General features: G+C 43.5%; 1 protein-coding gene across 22 annotated transcripts in view; it reads left to right on the forward strand.

Moving 5' to 3' along the window:
- The window catches only part of RBFOX2 (RNA binding fox-1 homolog 2), a 184047-nt gene that overhangs the window by 83427 nt on the left and 77510 nt on the right, over positions 1 to 23110 (forward strand). Inside the window, exon 1 of one of the 22 annotated variants that reach the window (XM_060279874.1) lies at positions 963 to 6484. The exons of the other annotated variants lie outside the window; for them this stretch is intronic. Within the exon in view, the coding sequence (XP_060135857.1) occupies positions 6458 to 6484 (27 nt within the window). The 5' untranslated portion in view covers positions 963 to 6457. Of the gene's footprint in view, positions 1 to 962; positions 6485 to 23110 lie in introns of those variants that run through there. 22 annotated transcript variants of the gene reach the window in all.

The following is a 23110-nucleotide window of genomic DNA, read 5'->3' on the forward strand; positions in this document are numbered from 1 at the left end:
CACATGCTTTGCATGAAGGAGGGGCTTGGGAATGCAGACACAATAACTTCCTTGAGCATACCTAAGCTAAGGACACCCCACCTCTGTGATGATGAATTCTCAGGACGAACCTATCTGGGATCAGATCATTTCTGTATTGGTACACAAGGATTTGTTTGGGATATCAAAAATTGGTTAAGAAACCACCAAATTTAATCAAATAGGAGTTTGTATTGCAACCAGTTGGGGAAATTTCCCATCTCCTTATAAGATGTTCTACGGGCAGCTAAGAAACTTGGATTAATGTAGCCTTTAGTTCTCCATATACTTAGCTTGCATTCCATTATTCTTTCTGCTTTCAGAACATGAAATCTTGGCACTTACACATTACTTTTATGGTGACAGTTGTTCTCCAATGATAGAAATTTAAAATCTCTCTCTTCCCGCCCCCAATTGTAGACTAATGAGTCACAGATATCTAGGCCTTGCCATTCATTACTAAAAAGAATTACCTGTAGTCAGAGACATACTTATGCTATTTTTGACAGATTTAAAATTTATACAGAAGCCGATACATTAAGCATAAGTACTCCATCTTCCTTCTCTCCCTTTTCCCTCTGTGGGTGGGTAATGTTGTAATATGGGGGTGGAGATGGTGAAGATAAACAGATGGTTGTAACTTTTGTAAAGCATTGTTAATCACAGTCAAATGGGGGGGGGGGAGCCTTTTTTGAAGACCCAGATATGATGTTAATTCCATATTCTGTTGTTCCATCCAAGTGGCTACTTTTGAGGGAAACACATGGCTTTTAATTAGCCCAGTCTATATACTGGAGAGATATTGAAACAATAAATTTAGTCAGTACTGTATAGCCTAATAGTGTGTAAGAGAATGAGCTAGAAATCAGTCCCTGGCTCATACTTCACTTCTGCCATAAACTTGGTAAGTAGCATTAGGCAAGCTGGAGTTACAACAGACGACTAAACAACAACAACAAGAAGTGTCAGTGGGTGGCATCTTTGGGCTGTTGGCCCTGCTGGAAATCCTGTTTTGGGTCCTCTTTTCTCTCATTCCTTTGATTAGCCGTCATTGCAGTTGCTTCTGAATAATGCTGTGTTGCATCATGGAGAATTAGTGTTGGTTCGCCATTGCTCATTGGAAGAAGCAGTGCTGCTGCTGTCACCTTGTTAAGCCTGCCTAGGTAAAGGTAAAGGGACCCCTGACCATTAGGTCCAGTCGCGGACAACTCTGAGGTTGTGGCACACATCTCGCTTTATTGGCTGAGGGAGCCGGCATACAGCTTCTGGGTCATATGGCCAGCATGACTAAGCCGCTTCTGGCGAACCAGAGCAGCGCACGGAAACGCCGTTTACCTTCCCGCCGGAGAGGTACCCATTTATCTACTTGCACTTGGACATGCTTTTGAACTGCTAGGTTGGCAGGAGCTGGTACCTTGGGGATTCAAACCGCCGACTTTCTGATCGGCAAGCCCTAGGCTCTGTGGTTTAACCCACAGCGCCACCTGTGTCCCTACCTATCCCCTATCTGGTGTGAACCAAGTGAGCTACCAGAGGGAAGGCCATTGACATTATCCTGCTCTCTGGTTGTTATGGGGACACTTTTGCTTCTAAGGACTGTGCCTTTCCCCTTCCAATTCCTGGATGTGAGACTCAGAGAGGGAGACTGTTGCTTCATGGGCAGAAGGATGTTGAGCTGGAAAGGAGAGTGGAGAAGTAGAGAAGAAAGATGAGACTGAGAGAAGGAGGGTGGCTGTGGAGGGAAAGGTCCTTTGGGGGAACTGTGACAACACACAGTGACAGAATTTCAGAGAAAGAGAGAAAGGGTGGCCATGCCCACCCACTGCAGGCTTTACCATGTCATGACAAGCAAGTCACCCCCAACAAACTTACACTCAATTGAATGGGACCCTCCAAAGAAGAAGTTTCCCACCCCTGGTCTAAGGAATAGATCTATCCCAAAGGGAGTGGTAGCTGCATGGCAGATACTAAGGCAGTGAAATTGTTGGTCTTGCTCTTTTTTTGTTGTACATTGGACAACAATTTTTTTATTAAAGGATTGTTAGGAAGGGAGAGTGGCTTTGAAGATGTGAACATAGAAAGAGTGAGTGTGAAAGCTGAGTTGCCTTAGTTCAGCATACTGGTGTGTCTTTTTAAAGGTGTGAGGGAGCAAAGCAATTAACAGGGTGCCATGCCCTTGGATATTTTTTGTGCTCAGTTGATGGCCTTTCCCCCTCAACCCCCCACACCCCACAAACCATGCATCTTGTGAGTGTCTTTTCCCAAGCTTGAGTATAAAAATTGCTTCCACCTTGCTTGTTTTTTACTTGTGAATTATCTGGCATAGTGCTAAAAGCTACTATAGATTTATGTACTTTGACAGAATAAGCACACACGTCAAGGCTGGCTGTTCAGATGCAGGCTTTTCTTCAGGATACATGCTATTCATCTTTTGAACAGATGAAGGCAGAGTTGTGATGTGTAGGGTCCCCCCCCCCCACAAGAAACAGTTATTTATATATAGACAATCTGAATTTTACCTCCCAGTGTGTGGCATGTGAATCACATCACCTTTGTAGAATTGACTCTGTGGTTCTTTCCCCCGAAATATAGGGGCCTAAATATTGGGTTTTACCAACTGGTCCCATGCAGCAGGTTTCATGCTAGTATTTTTGCCACGGTTATCTGTAACTCCATAACTTTCAGACTAGATTAAAATTCATGGCGTTACCTTTTAATAATGCGCTTTTATTAGAGTTGAGTCTGAGTATGTTTGCTCGTTAGGCAGAGCTGAAAATAGAATAAATCTCAGAGAGCACTTCTGTTGATGGAACTTGCACAGCACTATCCATTCACAGCACCATGAGAGGCATCTCTTCAATGAAGGTGTTGTAGAACGTTTTGATTTCATGAAGCGTGTGCTTGTCTTCTTCCCCCACTACATACTGGTTTCCCTCCAAAATGGCCTCGGCCGATCCTGTGGATGTAGTTCTCACAGGATATTTAAAACAAAAATAGATCGTGAAGAGCTCCAAAAGGACCTCTTCAGACTGAGAGGTGGATGGGAAGTAATATATAGCAAAGGCAAAGGCAGTTCAATGCAAACAAGTGCAATGTTACGCATTTTGGCACAAAAAAAATTAATCTTAATTTCACATGGGGTTTGAACTGGTGGTGATAAGACCCTGGGGTTGTAGCAGATAGCTCAATGAAGATGTCAACCACCACGGTGTGCAGTAGTTGTGAAAAAGGCCAATTCCATGCTAGGGATCATTAGGAAAGTAAGTGAAAATAAAACTGCTGATATAATTCTATTATAAAAAAATCTATGATTCAACTGCTTTTGGAATACTGTGTGCCGTTCTGGTCACCTCACTTCGAAAAGGATATTGTAGAGTTGGAAAAGTTTAAGAAAAGAGCGACCAAAATGATTCCCCTATGAGGAAATGTTGCAGCACTCGGGACTTCTTAGCGTAGACAAAAGGCGAGCAAGAGTTGACACAATAGGAGTTTATAAAATTATGAATGGCATGGAGAAAGGGGATAGAGAAAACTTATTCTCCCTCTCTTATAACACTGCAACACATATGGCCATCATTGGAATGTTGGACGTTTCAGGGCAGATACAACGAAGCAGTTCACACAGTGCATAGTTAACCTATGAAACTTGTGGAGGCAACAGTGGCCACTGGCCTGGATGGCTTTAAAAGAGGATTAGACAAATTCATGGAGGAAGAGGTTATCAACGGCTACTAGCTATGCTCTGCCTTCTTGGTCGGAGACAGTAAATGTTTCTGAATACCAGTTTCTGGAAACTGCAGGAGGGGAGAGGGCTCTTGTGTCCATGTCCTGCTTGCAGGTTCCCCAGATGCATCTGGTTGGCTACTGTGGGAACAGGATGCTGGACCAGATGGGGGCAGCGTGGGGCAGAAAAAAAACCCATGAACAGAGCAGAATGGCTTCCTAGCTGCCTGGCTGTAGCAGCAGCCATGCTGCAATCACACACATTATGGGGCATTTGTCTCTCCACCCATGCCCCCTCACCCACTACCGGTACCTAATCATAAATTGTAGGAGCAAGCACAAGGAATGCAGGAGGAGCCAACTTGTGGTTTACATGCTGGATGCCCCTGGTTTGAATCCAGGTCCCATCTACATGCTACAACAGCAGAAAATCATGCCCACCACCACCCACCTATTCAGGCACACCTCAGCTGATCAGCAGGACTCCTTCATGGACTGATAAGCCTGATCACCTTGTGAGCCAACTAGCACTTTTGGCCCTCCCCCCCTGACCTTAGTATTTCCCCTCTGGTGGTGAAGCTGATCTTGTGTCTACGCAGGCATCCCCAAACTTCGGCCCTCCAGATGTTTTGGACTACAATTCCCATCATCCCTGACCACTGGTCCTCTTAGCTAGGGGATCATGGGAGTTGTAGGCCAAAACATCTGGAGGGCCGCAGTTTGGGGATGCCGGAGTCTACTGCCTTGCTACACTTAGCATTCACTTCTAATGTCTCTTGCTTGCCTGGATGGAGGATAGAAGGGGGAAAGTGCAGAAACCAGCCCACTGTACAAAAGGTATAATTTGCATTTCTTTGTTCCAACTACTTTTTCCTCTGGCCCCACCTATCGTTGGCACATGGTCCCTGGAAAGTTGTAGCCCTTCAGGCTGAAAAAGGTTTCCCACCCCTGGACTAGACAGTGCTCTCATCCAAGGAAGGAGAGGAAGGAACATAAATGTAAAATGGACATATGTACAGCATTTTTGTTGGTTGCATTTGCCACTATTTGGAGCTGATTTCTAGCATCTGTAATGCCTTTTCCTACTTCTTTCTACTGGTATTACAATACAGTATGTGGTTGCTCTGCATGTCATTATTCTACAGTTGTAGGAAATGGTGGTGGTGTGGTGCAGGCTGAGGTTTTGATACTGAACATTAAACTAGGCAGAAAGGAGATATATGAGGGGTGTGTGGGTGTGTACACCCACCCACGAGTCTCTTTCTGCTTCCTCTACTGAAAAAAGGTGTTTGGATGAGAGTCCCAAAGATTGCATATGTATCAGCTTTGGGTTTATTATTATTATTATAAATTTTCATTAATTTTGCCCTTTTGGTGCTTTTTTAAAAAAATAAAATAAAATGAATAATAAACTAAAAAGAGAGAAAAGAACCAGGATTCCCTCTGGGGATGTGTGCGTATATAAAGTTACTAGGGTAACTGTAATTCTGGATCTAATGCATAATCAGACACACAGTATTTTCCCCCCATGGTGCCAAATAAATGCAAAGGAGCATGAGAATACAAATTATTATTTATTAAATTTATATACTGCACTTCATCCTAAGATGAAGGTGGTGTACAACATAAAACAAACAAACCTGTGGTGGGATGCTGTATTTGTATATTTACGATTCTGATTAAAAAATTGTTATTAATGAATGCTACCAAACCGAGCTCCAACTGTGGGGTGGCATATAAATGTAAGCAAATAAAGCAGAAGCCACAGTCAGGCATCTTCTTGGGGGGGAGCCCTGTAGCCATGTTCATTTCAGCATCAAAAACTATACATACAGTACTGTATTGGATAAACCAAAACCACAACAAGCAAAACCATATTTTCCGGGGCGTTTTTGCTTCCTTTCAGATTTAAGCGCGCTCTCTCCCACATTGCCAGTTCTCTTTCTCTGTTACTCTGTTTATTAATATCACTGGGCTGGAAGAAGCACTGCCTTGAGAGAAGAGAAAAAGCAGCGAAGCAAAGCGCCCTAATGGGCGCCGAGTTCAGTTAAGGGGTTTCATCTAGGAGGACGACATTGCCCGTGTCCAAGGTGCGCGGAGGTGACATTGCAGGTATTCCTTTTGTGTAGAAGAGAGTTCCGCCCGCCATGTGCAAGCGTGCCCGGGCAGCTGGAAGGGCTTCGAGCTCTTTTGTTACACGGAGCTGTGCTGCCTACGCCTCCCGACTGGATCGAGGCTCTGGCGCCCGCCCGCGCTCCCTCCGCGGCCCGAGTAATCCTATACCCGTAGGCGCGCAAAGCCCGGAAAGAGGATGCCAGCAGTATCCCAGAGGCCCCTCTGCTTGACTCCGAACTGGCTCTGCAACCGTCCAGGCGGGGACGGGGGACGGCGAGGAGGAGGCGGGCCCTGGCTCTGATTAATTACCTTAGGCATTCGGGGGAGGGACTTGCAGCCGCCATCTGGCTGAGATATGGGAGGGAGCTGCAGAGAGGGCGGGCGGGGGAGAGACAGCCAGAGAGGAAGAGAAAAGAAAGGAAGAAACACGAGAGAAGAAAGGGAGGAAAACCAGGATCAAGGGGAACCCCCCGCTCCCTCTTGGTCGCCATTCGGAGACGGGGCGCAGAGCAAATAGGCAAAGGGTTCTGCCACAGCCCCACCTGGCGGAAGGGTCTTTCTTTCCCCTTTCTCCAACACCTCCCCTCCCCCGTTTTGGTTTATGGAGAAAAAGAAAATGGTCACTCAGGTAAGGCTGCGTTTCTGTGGTGGTGGTGCTGCTGCTGCCACCGCCGCGGCGCGCCGCGGCCCCCGCCATCCCCGCACAATTCCGAGAACGGGGGATCGGGAGTGTCTTGCAGCGGCTTCGCCTGCTGCAGGGGGGGAAAAGAGCAAAAAATAAAATAAAAAATGGTGCCTTCTTATAACGTTCGCTCTAAGCTGCGGGAAGATTGCCGTACATGGGAGTGTGTGTGTGTGTGTGTGTGTATGTGTCCGCGCAGCCATCCCTGTTCATTCTGCTCCATAGCAAATTCCTGTTTCCTGTGCTGTGCAGCTGCAGCTCAGGAAAGACCCTGTGGGGATTTGTCTACCTCTTTGTCTTGGCGTGGAGGGGGAGGGGGGGAGAGGGACTGCAGAGGTACGGAGGGCTTTGCTACCAAATTGCAATGGCACGAGGGGCTTCCTTCTCCCTGGGGTCCTGGTGCAGTTTGGATGAGGCTACTAGAGGATTGGATTCTGAGTTTCTTTTCAGAATGAATTGCTTCCATGCTGGCATGCGTTCCTTTCTTGAATCAATAATACAGTATTAGATTTGGGGTATTTTGTTTGTTTGTTTATTCATTTGTTCATTCTTGCTCTTAGCAGCTTAGGTTTCCTCGGGGAACCAACTAATGATATGCAGCAGTATGTAGTGGCCATAGTGTGGTATGATCCTTGAGGTTCATTCTGTTTCACTCATCAAATCTACCTTCTCTTTAACACCCCACCCCCTGCATAGCAGCGGTGCAATGGGGGGCATATTCAGGTCTTCTTCCAGGTTTGGCTGAACCTGCATTTTAATGACTTCTCTGGGACAAACAAAGGTAAACACCCCCCACCCCAACCATTTTCCCAGGTGTCTTGTCTAAACTGAATGGCCTCCAAGCTGTGAGGTATGTTTCAGCTAGGCATAGATACAGGAAGGCAGCTGCCTATCATTTCCCAAGGAAACAGCATTGGCACTGAAGGCAGGTGAGGATTTCTCAGGGAATTTGCCCCGTGTTGAAGAGCAGTCATTTTTCCTTCTCTGCAAGGGATGTTATCTGATGCTGCTTGTCATTTAGAGCCTTTGGCGAGTGGGAAGGAGGTTTTGTTTTTTGTTTTACAAAAAAGCATGGAAATCTCCCAAGTTGACATAGAAAGGTAGTATAGGAATTAAGAGAATTCAACAAAGGGGGGGGGCAGTAAACAGAGGAGGTCAGGAAGCAACACCATTAGAGCCAGACTTCTTTACTGTTTGCAGTTATATAATGCCCTGCAGTGCCATGCAGAGATGGGTACCTTTGGGGGGGATATTCCCAAGGCAAAATCTTAGAAAACTTTTAATCATACAAATTTGATACATTCTTTGGAATCTTGCATCATTTGACATGTAACTTTTGTAACATCACACATATGTGCATCACTGTTATTTTAAATTAAATCTCTGTTAAGCTTTGATGAGCTCATGCACGACCGACTTCAGGGAGCACTATATTCCAGATGTCTGGCTCAGAAGGAGGTTGCTTCAAGCCTGGTACAGTACCAGCTTGACTTCTTCAGCCCTCAGACTTGCATTGATTTTACGTAGTGGTTCAAAGGCAGGAATATCTAGCCATTCATGGGCCCATTGCACCTCTTCCTCTCTACTACGGACTCTCATTACTGGATTTATAATCTTTTTAAAAAATCTAGGATACTTGTATTGGGACAAATAACAATTTCAAGGGATTCTCTAGGACAGCCTTTCTCCACCTGCTGTACTCCAGATATTTTGGACTACAACTCCCATCAGCCCCAGTCAGCATGATTATGGAGACTAGGGCTGATGAGAGTTGTAGTCTAAAACATTTGGACAACACCACATTGGGGAGGCTGCCCAGGAACATCACCCAAAGGCTTTCTCATTATTTTTGTGGTTAGATTTTTTTCTTTTCAATATAGCTCATCATCTTATATAATAAGTGTTGTTAGGCATACATGATACCTGGTTTATTTAATGTGTGTTTTGCTTCCCCACCCCCATACATAGGCATTGTGCAGTTTATGTATGGTTCTACATTTGTATGGCTGCTTTTCGTAGGTCTGAACTCATGATTAACATATAAAACTGTCCAAGAAATCCTGGAGTAAAGATAGGCATATGTTGATATTCTTGTCATGTGCATAGAAAGTGAAAAGGCTTATAAGCTTATCAAGGAAGCTTAGAGGACTCCCACATGCATAGGCTGAGGAAAGTCTGTTCTGTTTGTCCTGGAGAAAAGAGAGAAGGAAGTAGTAGCTGATATTAAGACTCAAGAAAGGCCATTCTTAACTAGCCTTGGCTTTGTGACCCTAACCTTAGTGTACATAACAGGAACATGGAACCTATAGTCTTCCACATATTGCTGGACTTCAACGCCCATCATCCCTGAGCATTGGCCATGCTGGCTGGGGCTAATGGGAGTCTAGGACCCAGTATACAATATATAATTTCCAATGTGCTATTGAACGTTTGTGCCATATTTATACTTTAATTGCACAAACAACCTAATAAATATAATGGTTATCTGATATCCCAGATTAAGAAAGCAGTGTTTTGGTTTAATGAGTTAGCATGGCTGCGCGAGAGAATTTACTTCCTTGGTTCATCCTCTGTGCTTTTTTTTTTTTTAACCTTTAGGCCAGCTTTTCCCAACATGATACTCTCCAGATGTTTTGGACTACAGCTCCCATCATCCCTGTCCATGATGACTAGATTTGATGGGCTTTGTAGTTCCAATCAACTGGAGGGCACTGTGCTGCAAAGAGGCTTTAAGGTGGCATGCTATTATGGAATAATTCCTGAAGGTGCACACATTCTTGTAATCCAGACTTTGGTTGTTGTGTTCAGAACTGCTGATCACAAGTCATGTCTCAATGGGGCTTTGTGAAATCAATTGCTTTTGGAGTCTCTTGAATGCATCAGTTGCTGGAACCTCATGCACACAAGTATTTTTGGTCAGTATTATGACACCAGCTATATTGGCTCTTTTCAGAGTATGTTTACATGAGCAAGAACCAAATTAGTTGCTCTAACCATATTAGTTGCTTTAATTACTTTGGTGAATGGGATAGTGCTTCTGTGTTCAAAGATGTTCAGATACTTTTTTTTTTTAAAAAAAAGAGAATAGTACCATTTGCACAACACACTAGTGGTGTACTACGGCTGGTATAAAAAAAACAGTCTCTTCTGGGGATGTGTGTTCCAGTGGGAGGGGATGGAGTGAGTGCCTCTTGGTTCACTCCTGTACAATATGGTCATATTAAGACTGGATTGAGAGACAGTAAGGAAGTGTTACAGAATCTGCCACATGCACTCCAAACTGACAATTTTAATTTGTATTTCTGCATTTACAGTGTGTTAATGTATAAGTACACTTCATCAGTGAAGTACCATTAAAATAGATGCAGAGAACTGAAGCTGGTACTAAAATAGCATTTGTTGGTTGGAATGCTTTAAAAATAAGAGCCCCGTGTATCTAATTATGTGTGAAACCTTTGTCACAAAAGTGCCCCAGATTTGTTCCTTAGGCCTCATTCAGGTGAATTTAGCCTGAACTCAGTCCAGATAGTCCTGCAGATGAAATGGAAAGTGGAGAGAGAGGGAATTATATATGTTAAAGGAGTTTCCTTTTTTTGGCTATACTTTGAAATTACTAGCGTCTGGAGAACAAAAAAAGCCCTCCCTTTTTTTCTTGGACAGCCTAGTGCCTTGCTGGCGTTTTATTCAGTATCTGTTTCCAATCAGAGATGAGAAAGAGGGGGTAGGTACTGAGCTTCCAGGAGAACGGGGAAAGGGTGTGCTGCCCCTTTAAAGCTGTTCAGCAAGCCCATGTGGCAGTAGCCCGTTGTGGAGTGTGTTCCTGTGCAATGAATCACTCATTCCATTGTCTGCTCCCCCTCCCCTCCTGCTTGGAGAAATGGAGTCTTTCACCTGGGCTTACAGCCTGCTTACAGTTCCTACTCTTTAGGTAGGGGGAGGGGATGCTCACTGTAATTAAAAGCAGAAGGAGGAGAGCTGCTCCTTTCAAAGCTACCCTGTTTCCCCTTTTTTAATACGTAGTCGTAAAGTAAGCCATGGCAGAGTTTTTAAGCATTTGAGAAGTATAAGACATACCCCGAAAATAAGGCATACTTACGCGCTGCGGAAACCAACCCCCACAGGCACCTCCACTCACAGAGTCACTCCATGCGGCCGGCACTGCAGGAGTGCGATCAGCTGTGAAGTGGCGCTCCAAGAGCTCCGCTTAACAGCTGATCGCGCTCTCGCCTTGCTGGCTGCATTCCCGCGCTCCACCTTCTCGTCCACAGTCATCCCTGCCGCTTCCATGCTTGCCGCCACCACTGGGCTCACTGCTTCTTCCTTGCCTGGCCCGGCCAAGGAGCTTGGAGCGCCCTGCAGTGGCAGGCGGAGCGCCTGAGCCAGCGGCCTCCACCTGGCCCGGCCAAGGACTCCTGCAGCCATAGCTGCCAAGTTTTCCCTTTTCACGCGAGGAAGCCTATTCAGCATAAGGGAAAATCCCTTTAAAAAAGGGATAACTTGGCAGCTATGCCTGCAGCCCCGCCACTCAGAACCGGTGGCTGCTGCAGCGCCGAGCACTCAAGAGAGCCCAGCAGCGCCCTGAGCCAGTGCCCTGAGCCGTAAAAACCGTACCAGTAATAAAAAAATAAGACATCCCACCGAAAGTAAGCCACCCTGTGTTTTTTTGAGGAAAAAAAGTTATAAGACGGTGTCTTAAAAAGGGGGAAACACGGTATGAATGAGCCGCAAGCTGGGGAGTGGCACTTTTGCCCTTCCTGGTGGGGAAGAGAGGTAGTAGCATTCGAGAGGGTAGGGCAGCTGGCATTTCTCTTTTCTGGAAGTTCAGGATCTCCTTGAAGGATTATTTGTCTCCATTTTGTAAGCCCTCTGAAATGATTTGACTCCCTTCTGTCAGCAGCACCCGCCCCCCAGCTCTCCACCCCCATTCTTGGGGTAGGGGGGGGGGCCCAGCTAGCACCGTTTATGTTGGCATGTGCTCAACTAGCTCCACTGTGCCCAGAACTCGGAGAGGTGTTGGTTTTATGGATTTCAGACTTGCTCGTTTTTTGGGGGTGTTTTTTTTTTGAAAAACGAACCAGCAGCTGCTTCATATTTTCCAACCATTCTCTCCCCCCCTCCCTTGCTTCCCCCTCCATTATAACCCATTCCTTGCCAGGCCCCACGCCAGTCTATGACAAAACAACTGTAGCCAGACACTGCAATCCCAGCCTGCTTTTTATAAAAGCACGAATGCAGGAGTTCCTTAAATGGAGATTAGATTTAAATCTGAGCAGCGTTCTGCTTGGCAGTGCTCTGATTCATTAGAGGCTGTGTGTGCTTACCATCCCTCCATCTTCTCCCTTGCCCTGATCTTCCCCTGCTCACCCTACAGTCGTAGCCAGGCCAGTGAATGCATCTTTGTTAGCCTTACAATGGGATAAGGGTGGGTGCTATATGTAGAATGGGGACAGTTGCAAGGGTGATGGTTACCTTGTACTAACCATAAGCATTCTCCTATATGAAATTATATCCTTTGTTTATACTGTACTTAAAATGCGCACATTCAAGACAGCTGCTGCTCCTCCCCTTGCAATATGTTGCAGGATTATTCTCATTCTCTGCCGGCCCACACTACAAGTAATGTATTACATGTTCTTCTTATTCTTTCATCTGCTAACACTCTCAAGCACTTTCCTGTGTTATAATTCACCCTTTATGGGTTATCATGTACACTTGAAATAAGGCCTTTCCTGATGCAGTTTCATTTTCCTCCCTTGTTTTGATGGCAGAATTCATACTAATCTACTTCCTTCTCAGTAAAGATTGTCACTGTCAAATCATCTCATTGTCTGAGTTTGACCTTCAGTCGACTTTACCAATGGTCCCTGGCATGGCATAGGGTTTTGCTAAAAGTTAATTGGTGCTATAGCATGTGGCATGCATTGTTTTGAACCATCTGGGTTTATATCTATTCCATGTGCTACAGGGCTCCCTTGTGTAGACAACATTGCCCCCCCTTTTTTTCTTCCTGTCACACTAGATCTTCCTAATGATCATACTACGTACTTTGACTTCATCTTTTAGAAATGTTTAGATATTGTGGTTAAGTGCAGGCGATTGACTTAATAACTTAAATTCAAACAATCCAGCTGATTTGGGAGAAGTGTAAGAAAGGCATGCTGGTGCTGCTGGGAAAAACCCATACCTGCAGGCCACTTTTCTAAGAGGAAATGAACAATAGCACCCTTGCCTGAAATGTAGGGATATATTAAAACCTGTTAATTGCAGCTTGAAGAAAACTACTTACAGGTGGCCTAGGCATGCCAGATCCTAGAGGGAATCTTTGAAATCCCTCCTTACTGGGGATTTTAAACTGGTCTGGATCTGGACAGATTGTTTTATGCCCTTTATTGCTCCATAGACTCAGGAAATCGGGAGCTGCTTTTAATGAGCCTAAGCTGGGAAGTTGTACGGTATAAAGGGGAATCTGATACACCAGTGCCATTTGCTCAAACCTGTGTCCCAAGAATAAGCCGTAGCAATTTAATAGATTTCTAGTTGTGGAAATAAGGTAGTTTAGAAAGATAGAGCTCAGGACTGGGGCTTGGTAGATCAGGGTTCTATTTCTGGCTGTTTCGCTGGAAAGTCTGTTGCAGTCATTGGATTAATACTGTTGCAAACATGCAAAGTATTGGTTCGATATCCTTCGAAGAAGAGGTCCCAACATGATTTATTAGCTTAATGGACTGTGGAGAGTTGGCCAGAGTCATTTACAGATAAAGGCACATGATGGCTCCCTGTGGAAGCGCATCTTCTGGCTATACAGATAAAAGCACGAGTTCTTCATGACGGCTGAGATTACAGTGAATTAATACTGTGCATCTTCTAATTGGAAAGCCTGGCCTGCTTGTGAGAAAAGTAATTGGAGGACATGATATGTATTTGTGGGCATTTCTGACCAATAGGGAGTTGATCTGCTGTCCTCTGCTTCCGTCTTCCTCTCCAGCTTCTATGCTTTTTTTGCCATTTCTTTCTATTTGCCTGATTGCGTCAATATATTTTGATCTTAAAAAAAGAAAAAGTATGTGCCAAGGTCACCCAAATTGTCTTAAGTCAAGTTGACTTTTGTTGATTCTGTAAATTAAGAAGTGTGGAATTATAACTCTGCCCCCGCAGTTTCTGAGGTGTTACCATACATTGAATGCACCCTTTCAAGCATAATATTTGCATTGACATTCCCAGAAGCTGCTATTTAAAATGGATGCAGAGTTCTTCAAGATGCTGAACTCTTTGTTAATACCAAGTATTCTGACCGAATGGGAGTAAAATCATAGAATGTAAACCTGTGCTTGGAAAAGCACCCCCTTTTCTGTTTGTCAAACACAGCCCCTTTCCCCCCCAAAACACATCCATCCAAATTTCTTCAGCAAAGCCACTATAGCATGGGTAGGCAAACTAAGGCCTGGGGGCTGGATCCAGCCCAATCACCTTCTAAATCCGGCCCGCGAACAGTCTGGGGAATCAGCGTGTTTTTACATGAGTAGAATGTGTCCCCTGTATTTAAAATGCATCTCAGGTTATTTGTGGTGCCTGCCTGGTGTTTTTACATGAGTAGAATGTGTGCTTTTTATTTAAAATGCATCTCTGGGTTATTTGTGGGCCATAGGAATTTGTTCATTTCCCCCCCCCCCCAAATATTGTCCGGCCCCCCACAAGGTATGAGGAACAGTGGACCACGCCCCCCCCTGCTGAAAAAGTTTGCTGACCCCCCTGCACCTCCCACATCTTTTACTTTGGTAAAAGATTCCCACTGCTACCCTGAGGGATGCTGTGGTTTTCTAGCCAAGCCATATACACCCAAGTCATGATGCTCACGCAAGATGACAGGAGCTGCAGTAGGAGTGCAGAATTACTTCCCAGTCTGTATGAGCTAGTTGCACGTTATGAGTTGTTATTGCAGGGTCAAACATTCCCTGGTGTGGGAATTCGGGGTTTTCTAACCCTGCCACGAGCAATTGTTTAATTGTTTTTCCTTTCTCTGGGTTCTCTTTAAAGTGCATAATGACCCTACCCCGGTTGATCTTGCTGGTGTCATGTCTGCAGAGAGAATGGACTCTGTCAGCTGAGTTATTAGTTCTGGCTTACTTATTCTCTTCCTTGGCTTGGTTAGGCTTTGCTGTATCAGCTAGACTAGAGAACACTGACTTGCTCTACTCCAACCTGAAATAATAATTCCTCTTAACTTGCAAAAGAATCCATTATACGGTAGCCACAGAATACAGCATTAGTTATTTAAAAGCTAGAGAGTGTATAGGAAGGCTCTGGTTTAGTCTGCAATAAAAAGGTGACACCAACCTTCCCCAGACTGGTGCCTGCAAAATGTTATGGACTACAAATCCCATCGGCCTCAGCTAGCACAGCGTTGGGGAAACCGTACCCAGAAACTTATTAAGTGCTTCACAACAATTGGTTTCTGTAGCTCAGGTGATGGAGCATGAGACTCTTAACCTCAGGGTTGTGGGTTTGAGCCCCACACTGGGCAAAATATTTCTGCACTGCAGAGGGTTGGAATAGATGACTCTTGTATTTCCTTCCAACTCTACAATTCTTTGGTTGTTTCCTTCAATATCTGCCACAACCTGATGCTGTGCAGGGCGGGATGTGAGGCATGCTTGGGAGTAAGTTTGTGCACATGCATGTGTGTTCAGTGCACTTTTTTTATTTTAAAGTCTTTGTTTATTTTATGGAATGCCAAGTCCTTTCCAGTGTTTCTGACAAATCACATTAGGAAGCATGTTAAGTCAAGATCAGTAATCTATTGCGGATTGATAGTGAGAGTGTTTTTTTTTAATTCTATGATGACTAACAAGATTCTGCTTTAGAGACCATAGTCTTCACATATGGATTTTAAGCTAATTCACATTGGTCTGCAGCAACAACCTTTGGTTGACTTTATTTTTGTTGGAATTTTGGGGCACTTAGAGGGTTTAGTGAGTCTATTTAGTTATTTACAATTCAGTTAAAATGTTTTAATCAACTCTAAAGGTTCTCTTGATGGGTAAGCAGATTTTAAAGCATTTTAAAATATTTTTAATAGCATTGCTTATGAAAACTGCAGGTAATAACCATTTTAAAAGAGGCAAATCCCTCATCTATTATGATGTCTGCTGTGACACATCGTCTAAAAACAAATGCCCTTTTTTTTAGACCTGTTGTTTTTCTCACGTGCAGAATTAATTAATTGACTTAAACTCACAAAACTACGGTAATCAACTAAGGTTTATGTAATTATTATACAGCCCCTGTTATTGTTTTGCTTGTAGACTGAACCATTGTTTTAGCCAGTTTTGCTTTGGTTTCTAATCACCACACCTTCTACATCAAACAGTACAATTCTTAGCACTTTCCATTCTCCTAACTTGCATCAAAACTGGACATAACACAGGTAAATAAGAATAAATTGGGTTAAAAAAATCTGTCAGCTGTAAGGTGCCCTTTCCTCAGAGTCTGGGTGGCAGCTTCTTAATATAGAGGTAGCACATAATCTAAGGAAAAGGAACTGGAATATGGATTCAGGTCTCATTTTGTATGCAGCAGCGATGCACCTATGTAGATTCAAAGGTGAGAGTGGGAGAAGGGAGTAAAGGGAATGACCGCATAACCAGTTAGAAGCAAGGTAATTCTGATGTGAAGAGGAGAGGAAAAACATTGGCGCAGTTAATGGGAACTTGAAAGAGATGTAGGGGAAGAATGGCAGAATCAGTACAAAGACTCTACCAGAAAAGAGAGAGGTGATTTTAATATTAGCATTGTGTGAGAGTGCTATTGCGCCTATATATGTTGTCCTCGAAAATTTACTGAAGCCATAATCACACATAATAATAATAATAATAATAATAATAATAATAATAATTTTTATTTATACCCCGCCCTTCCCAGTCAAGACCGGGCTCAGGGCGGCTAACAACAAATAATATCAACAACATAGCATTAGTAGTGCAGTAATCCCGCCCCTGTTGAGTTATCTTGCACTGCTAAAGTATTTATATAAATATTGGATCTATGTGAGCAGGGACAACAACATGAATGTGATATGCATAGCTCAGTAGCGTAGCAGTACATGGAGACCCAATTATTCCCTCTTTGTTGTACCATCCATAGTCCAAGTCCTCAAAGAGCATTCTTCTGGTCTACACAACTGTGGTTGCTCCCCTGAATGCTCATCAGAAAGCCAGGTCTCCACAGTCCACAGTGTTAGAAACCCAGATTTATAAGCTAGGTGCTAAACGACACCTTAAATCCAGGTTACGGTCGCCACAATGGAATTTCTGTTCTCCAGGGGGTTGGACCAGATGACCTTCAGGGTCCCTTCCAATGCTATGATTCTATGATCTCAACTACATTGCTTGATTTTAGCTTGCTCTTACAACAATTCACTTGTCCCAGTATGCAATAAGGAGAAACAAACACAGTGGAAATGGAAATTGTATTAACTATGGACTAAGAGAAAAGTTTTTAAACTCTGCTAATTTCTAACACTGTGCACAGAGGGAATTTTCATGTGCCTGCATGAATACTTGTATGCACACATGGAAAACAGCTTGCTTGCCATATATAAAAATATATGTTGTATTAGGCTTGCAATCCTTCTAAACTGTTCCCTGCATTTCAGTAGGTCCATGACAATTTCCTAATGAGTATCAATGGCACAGATGTGGCTATTTAGTCCAATTTAAATGACTAATGTGCATAAAGTGTGTGTTTTTCATGTGTGTGTGTGTGTGTGTGTGTGTGTGTGTGTGTGTACTGTACATGTTTATCTTTACCTCTTTTAAGATTTAGTACAATAAGAAGCAGAAGGTAAAAAAAACCCAACATACAGTATATCAAATCATAGCATATCAAATCTGTTTCCACATCGACACTGTTTAGGACTGCTTCAAACATCACAGCTGTTCTATGTGGTCAGCAGTGACATGTGAGAAATTGCGTGCAAACTACATAAAGAATACCATATGTGATTCCACTATTGGCTGTGGCTTTCCAGAATTGGAAATGTAGCAAAATAAATGCATGTGTGATTATTGCGTGGAACAGTTGGCATGTAGCTTGCATGCAAGTTCTTAAGCAGAAGTGCTTACCCTGTAGGAGTTAATGTCTGAAGAAACCCTGGGAGAATGGGAAGTTAGGGGTGAAGATTTAACTCTCTGATTTGGGGGTTTAAGGTACAAACTGGGAAGAAGGCTACATATAGAAGACCATCTTCCAAACCCTCAAGAGTAGAGGACCAGAAAAGCCAGGGGAGTGTGTTTCTCAGCACACAGTGCTGTTCTTTTTCTTTTTATTGGCAACAGGCAGTCAAAAAGCATAGAGCAGTTGTTGAGGTTGATGTGATGCAGATGATGGGAAGGAAAATGGCCCCAGAATGCAGACAATGGTACTGTTTTTGAAAATCATACTGAGTTTTCCTCACTGCTTGTGCTGGAATGAAATGTTTCTGATTTTGTGTGTGAGAGAATGAATCTTTCTTGAGAGTCTTAGAATTCTCAGAGTGTTAGGTACTGATGTGCTAAAGAGATAAGAGCTATAGCTAGATGATAGGTGAAGACAGTGCAACAGCAATTTATTTTTGTTTTCTTCCCCATAGATAAGGAAGCCTATTAGTCCTTTTGTAAACTAAAGCCCAGTGCAGAAATCGTGCAGCTCTGATGCGAGGACTAGAATTACTTTGCTCCAATAGAAATTATATGCACATCTGGCAAAAAAGAATTCAACAAGAGGCTTGAGTTGGGAGGACCCTGAGGAATAACCTGAGTGAGATGGTTGTCTGAAAAATTAGGTATGCTTTTGTTATTTAATAGAACTGTAGGCAGTGATCCTGGGGATGCGGGTGGCGCTGTGGGTTAAACCACAGAGCCAAGGGCTTGGCGATCAGAAGGTTGGCGGTTCAAATCCCCGTGACGGGGTGAGCTCCCGTTGCTCAGTCCCAGCTCCTGCCAACCTAGCAGTTCGAAAGCACGTCAAAGTGCAAGTAGATAAATAGGTACCGCTCCAGCGGGAAGGTAAATGCCGTTTCCGTGTGCTGTTCTTGTTCACCAGAAGCGGCTTAGTCATGCTGGCCACATGACCCGGAAGCTGTATGCTGGCTCCCTCGGCCAATAACCTTTACCTAGGCAGTGAATCAGAAAGGAAAAGCTAGTGATTAAGCTGTGAAATGCCATCCAATATCTGGATATGAATTGTATTTATTTGAACAGAATGAGAAATTCTTTGCTGTACAGGGTTACTTTAAGGTGTCACACATCTTTCCATACGACGATTGTGCCAGGCAAGAACTTTAGAAAGGAATTGGTGATACACATATAATGTATTGTTGAATGAGTAACTTCCAAGTTCGTTATCATTCTGGAAGCTGCTTCAGAGAAACAGTAGAGTGCTTGACATTCATAAGCCAGGTAAAGAAAAACGTGTTTCCTCTGAATTGTGTTATTTATTCTTGCACTAAGGAGAGAGAGAAATGGCATATTAGATCATTTTTTAGATGTGTATGTGTGACATATTGCACATATGAATAATTTGTTTGAAGGTGTGATCAAATTGCTTCAGCATATTCATCTGTAAGGAGATCTTCATATACACCTAATTTGTTAATTTTTCCAGCTACCTGTCTAGTATGAGATTGTGATTACAGGTAATTCATCATTGCAATATGTGTATTGCAGAAATATATATATACACGTATATAAAACCCAGTAAATACTCAGTTTTCCTATTCACTGATACTCCGAATTCTGGCTGCTGCATCATATCAGATCTATAGCTTTATCTGACTTCCCAGCTTCTTCAGACATCTTCAGTTCCTGTTCAGCCTTCTCGAGACCTGCCTGCAGCATCCATAGCAACCCCCTTTATCCCTGCCTTGCACAAAGTCTGTTCCTTTCTGTTCCTGTATATTACCCCAAATAATGCGCTTTGTTCTGATAACTTTGGCCACTTGGATCTCCCTCTTGTGCTCCAGTTTTTCGTGAACAATCAGTGCATAGGCTGAGAGGGTAATGCGTCATTGCTCACAGAAAAGCCCCCAATATCCAGTCACAATGGCATAGGGGCCTCTTCAGATAATATTAGTGAAATGCATGGGACTTCCCTTAAAGATGTATCTTATGTTTCAGCTGCTGCAGAATGCTGTGCTTTGGAGACATAATCATTAGCATTGCCACACTGGGTTTTAATTAGCATCCAAGTTCTTCATAGATTGGGACCCATGTACCTGCTTCTTTCAGTAGGAGCCTCCATGATTTCTGTGCTACATTTCTTGCTTGAATGAAAAAACATTGGCCTCAAGGATTAGAGTCTTTGGCTATGAAATGAACTACAGTAGAAGGCATTAGGTTGGGTAGGCTCTTGTTTTGTTCTCTCTCTCTGTAGCTGTTGCTGGTTTTATATTGTTTTCATTTGTTTTTATATGAACTGTTCTGTGATGTGAAAGGACAGCACATTAATGTATTAAACAAAGTTTTAAAACCTCCCTGTAATTTTATATTGGAAATGGAAAAGGAATGTTTGGACACCAACCCTTCTGTCCCCTCCCATCTCTCCATTGAGGGGGGGGGTTGCTGTGTTCGCTTAAGGACCTTGTGTTTGTTTGAGTTCAGGGTCTCTCAGTTTATTTGGTGTTTGAGGAAGGAGCTGTAAACTCTCAAGGCCTGTTCAACATTTCTCCCAATCTCAAATCCAGGGCGCATGAAGTCTAATTTGAATTGGAGCCTTTTACTTCTAATCACTTCCAACCATGAGGTCTACCAATACAGAAACCCTTACCAGTTTGGGTTTTAGTATGCCTGGAGTACAGTTACTGCTAGGGCATATAATTCATTTAATTGATCTTGCAGTTTTTAGAAAAGGAAAGGAAAATGTGGTGTTTCTCTTCTGAGTTTGGAAAAGGACATGCAGAATAACAAATGGACAGACTTCTTCTAGCAACTGGCTTGTAATGAATGCTCAGGTAGTCTCATTACCTTTAACCTTGATACTAAAACAGGACATTTTTGCTGGCAGCCCCATGTAGTGTCTAATTCCACCCTCCGTAATAACTACATTAGAGGGTTACTGTGATGCTTAAACACTGATCTGAAAGAATGTGATATACATACATTAAATAAATAAGTTGTCTTCTGCCTCACCCTAGTCAGAAATCTGTTTTTCTAAAATCACCCATTTTGAAGTGAAGGAAGCAGAGAGTGTTTCAGTAGCTAACTTGATTTACTAAACTAGCTCACTCCCTTGAAATTCTAGAATGAAAGGAGTAGTATGCCAGTGCTATAAAATAAAACCAGTTATGCAAAAGACATAAAGAAAATAGGCTCTTACTAATAGGAAGCATGTAGCATCTTTTGTCAGAAAGCTTTTCACAAATGTTATCTTGCAGAGCGAGAGAGTTACTGTCAGGTAAACAACAAATAACACAGTGTAGGAAGAGAAATTGTTGGGGCTGGTCAACGGACTTGCCTCTGGGTTAAGTGGTTGGTAATCTGGCACAGAAGGCTGCATTCAAGATTTCATTTTATTAAAAATGAACCTAACGTTTGGGGAGCTGCAACAATCACAAACTCTTGGATTTCTCAGGTACCCAGTGGAGGCTTCAGAAAGGAGGGGGCATTGGACAAGATGCGGTCGTGGCCTTCCAGTATTAGTGTATGCTTTTATCCTAATAGAGTTCTTATTGGGATGGCTGTGTCCTGAAATATTTATTGGCCTGTTTAAATATTAAATGCCATGAAGGCTGTACAGCATGATGGTAATTCTGGTGCCGAAGGGGATAGATTGGTCTGCATGTTGGTCCTTTATTATCACTGGAGGAAACATATTTTGCTGCTCTTCTTTTTGTTACCACCCAAGTAGTACCTTAATATATTTCCTTTCACCCCCAAGACTCAACTTTTCTGTTAAGACCCCCATCTTAGTACCTCTGCTGGCTGAAAGATCTTGTTTCCAAACCTTTATCCTGCGGTATGTTGACTCACTGAGCTAGCTCTAGCTCAGGCATCCCCAAACTTCGGCCCTCCAGATGTTTTGGACTACAATTCCAATCATCCCTGACCACTGGTCCTGTTAGCTAGGGATCATTGGAGTTGTAGGCCAAAACATCTGGAGGGTCGAAGTTTGGGGATGCCTGCTCTAGCTCCTGCTGTCTTGGCAGCAGTTAGTGGAGTAGCAAGATCAACAGAGGTTGGCTAAAGCTAGTCCAGGGGTCAGCAAACTTTTTCAGCAGGGGGCTGGTCCACTGTCCCTCAGACCTTGTGGGGGGCCGGACTATATTTTGAAAAAAAAAATGAACGAATTCCTATGCCCCACAAATAACCCAGAGATGCATTTTAAATACAAGGACACATTCTACTCATGTAAAAACATGATGATTCCCGGACCGTCCGCGGGCCAGATTTAGAAGGCGATTAGGACGCATCTGGCCCCCGGACCTTAGTTTGGGGACCCCTGAGCTAGTCCCTTGCCTACTCAGACAAAAAAAATGCAAACCTCATTCTCAGCTGAAATCTCTTCTAGGATTTCAGACTTTATCATGCAGCTAATTATGCCTTACTTTGTATTTAGTTGGGTCTCTTGGGTCTGGCTAAAGTGCGTAGTGGCATATATCCCAAGCCTTTGCCTGTTATAGCCAAGTTTAAGACTAACTGTGTACAGTGGTACCTTGGTTGTTGAACGGCTTGGCTTCCAAACAAATCGGCTCCCGAATTTGCAAATGTTTCTTTGGAAGCCGGACGTCCAACACGGCTTCCCCGGCTTCCGATTGAGTGTAAGAAGCTCCTGCAGCCAATCGGAAGCCCCGCTTTGGTTTTTGAATGGTTCCAGGAGGAACGGACTCCCAGAATGGATTAAGTTTGACAACCAAGGTACCACTGTATTGGAATCCCCACTGTGTTCACAGCAGGAAGGGCTCGGGTGCAACACTATAAAATCATCGTGGTCAGTCAAATCTCTCAGAATCAAGCACTGTCATAGGAGACACCCGGAGAAGTAGACTGCAGCTAGATCAGCTGCTGCGTAAAGAGATTTATCATAATGTTAAAACAGGATTAGAATGTTCTAATCCCGGTTTAGCCATGATAATTTACTGGGATGCTGTGAGTTATCATGCAGATGGACTAAGGAGTGCATCAGATTGCAAACATAAATTGTTTGAATTTATGGTGGTTTCTAAAGTGCAGGCTGGTTTGTTGAAGCAGCTATCACATATGGTCTTTTGGATTCAGGAAACGGGGTGGGGTGGGTGTCAGTTCAGCTAAGTCTTTTGAGGCTGAGGCTATGCCTAGATTGTGTTCTTGGTGGGCAAATGATTGTACGTGATCTTTCACAGTGATGTAGGTTTTGGATGCATCAGCCTCGGTTTCCAGAGTATCTGTATTCCGAGGAGTGTGGTGCTGTTTATCTGGAAGAAGTCATTTGTATCTTTTGCTGCTTTTGAAAAGAGGCTATTGAGGATAGCTGTGGGGCTTCCTATAGAAGTCGTTCTCAGGCGAAGTTACATTATCATTGCAGCAGAGCTGGAAACTGTGACAGAATTGCCAGATAAGCTCA

Source organism: Zootoca vivipara, chromosome 10 (assembly GCF_963506605.1).
Source record: "Zootoca vivipara chromosome 10, rZooViv1.1, whole genome shotgun sequence".
Classification (NCBI taxonomy): Eukaryota; Metazoa; Chordata; class Lepidosauria; order Squamata; family Lacertidae; genus Zootoca; species Zootoca vivipara.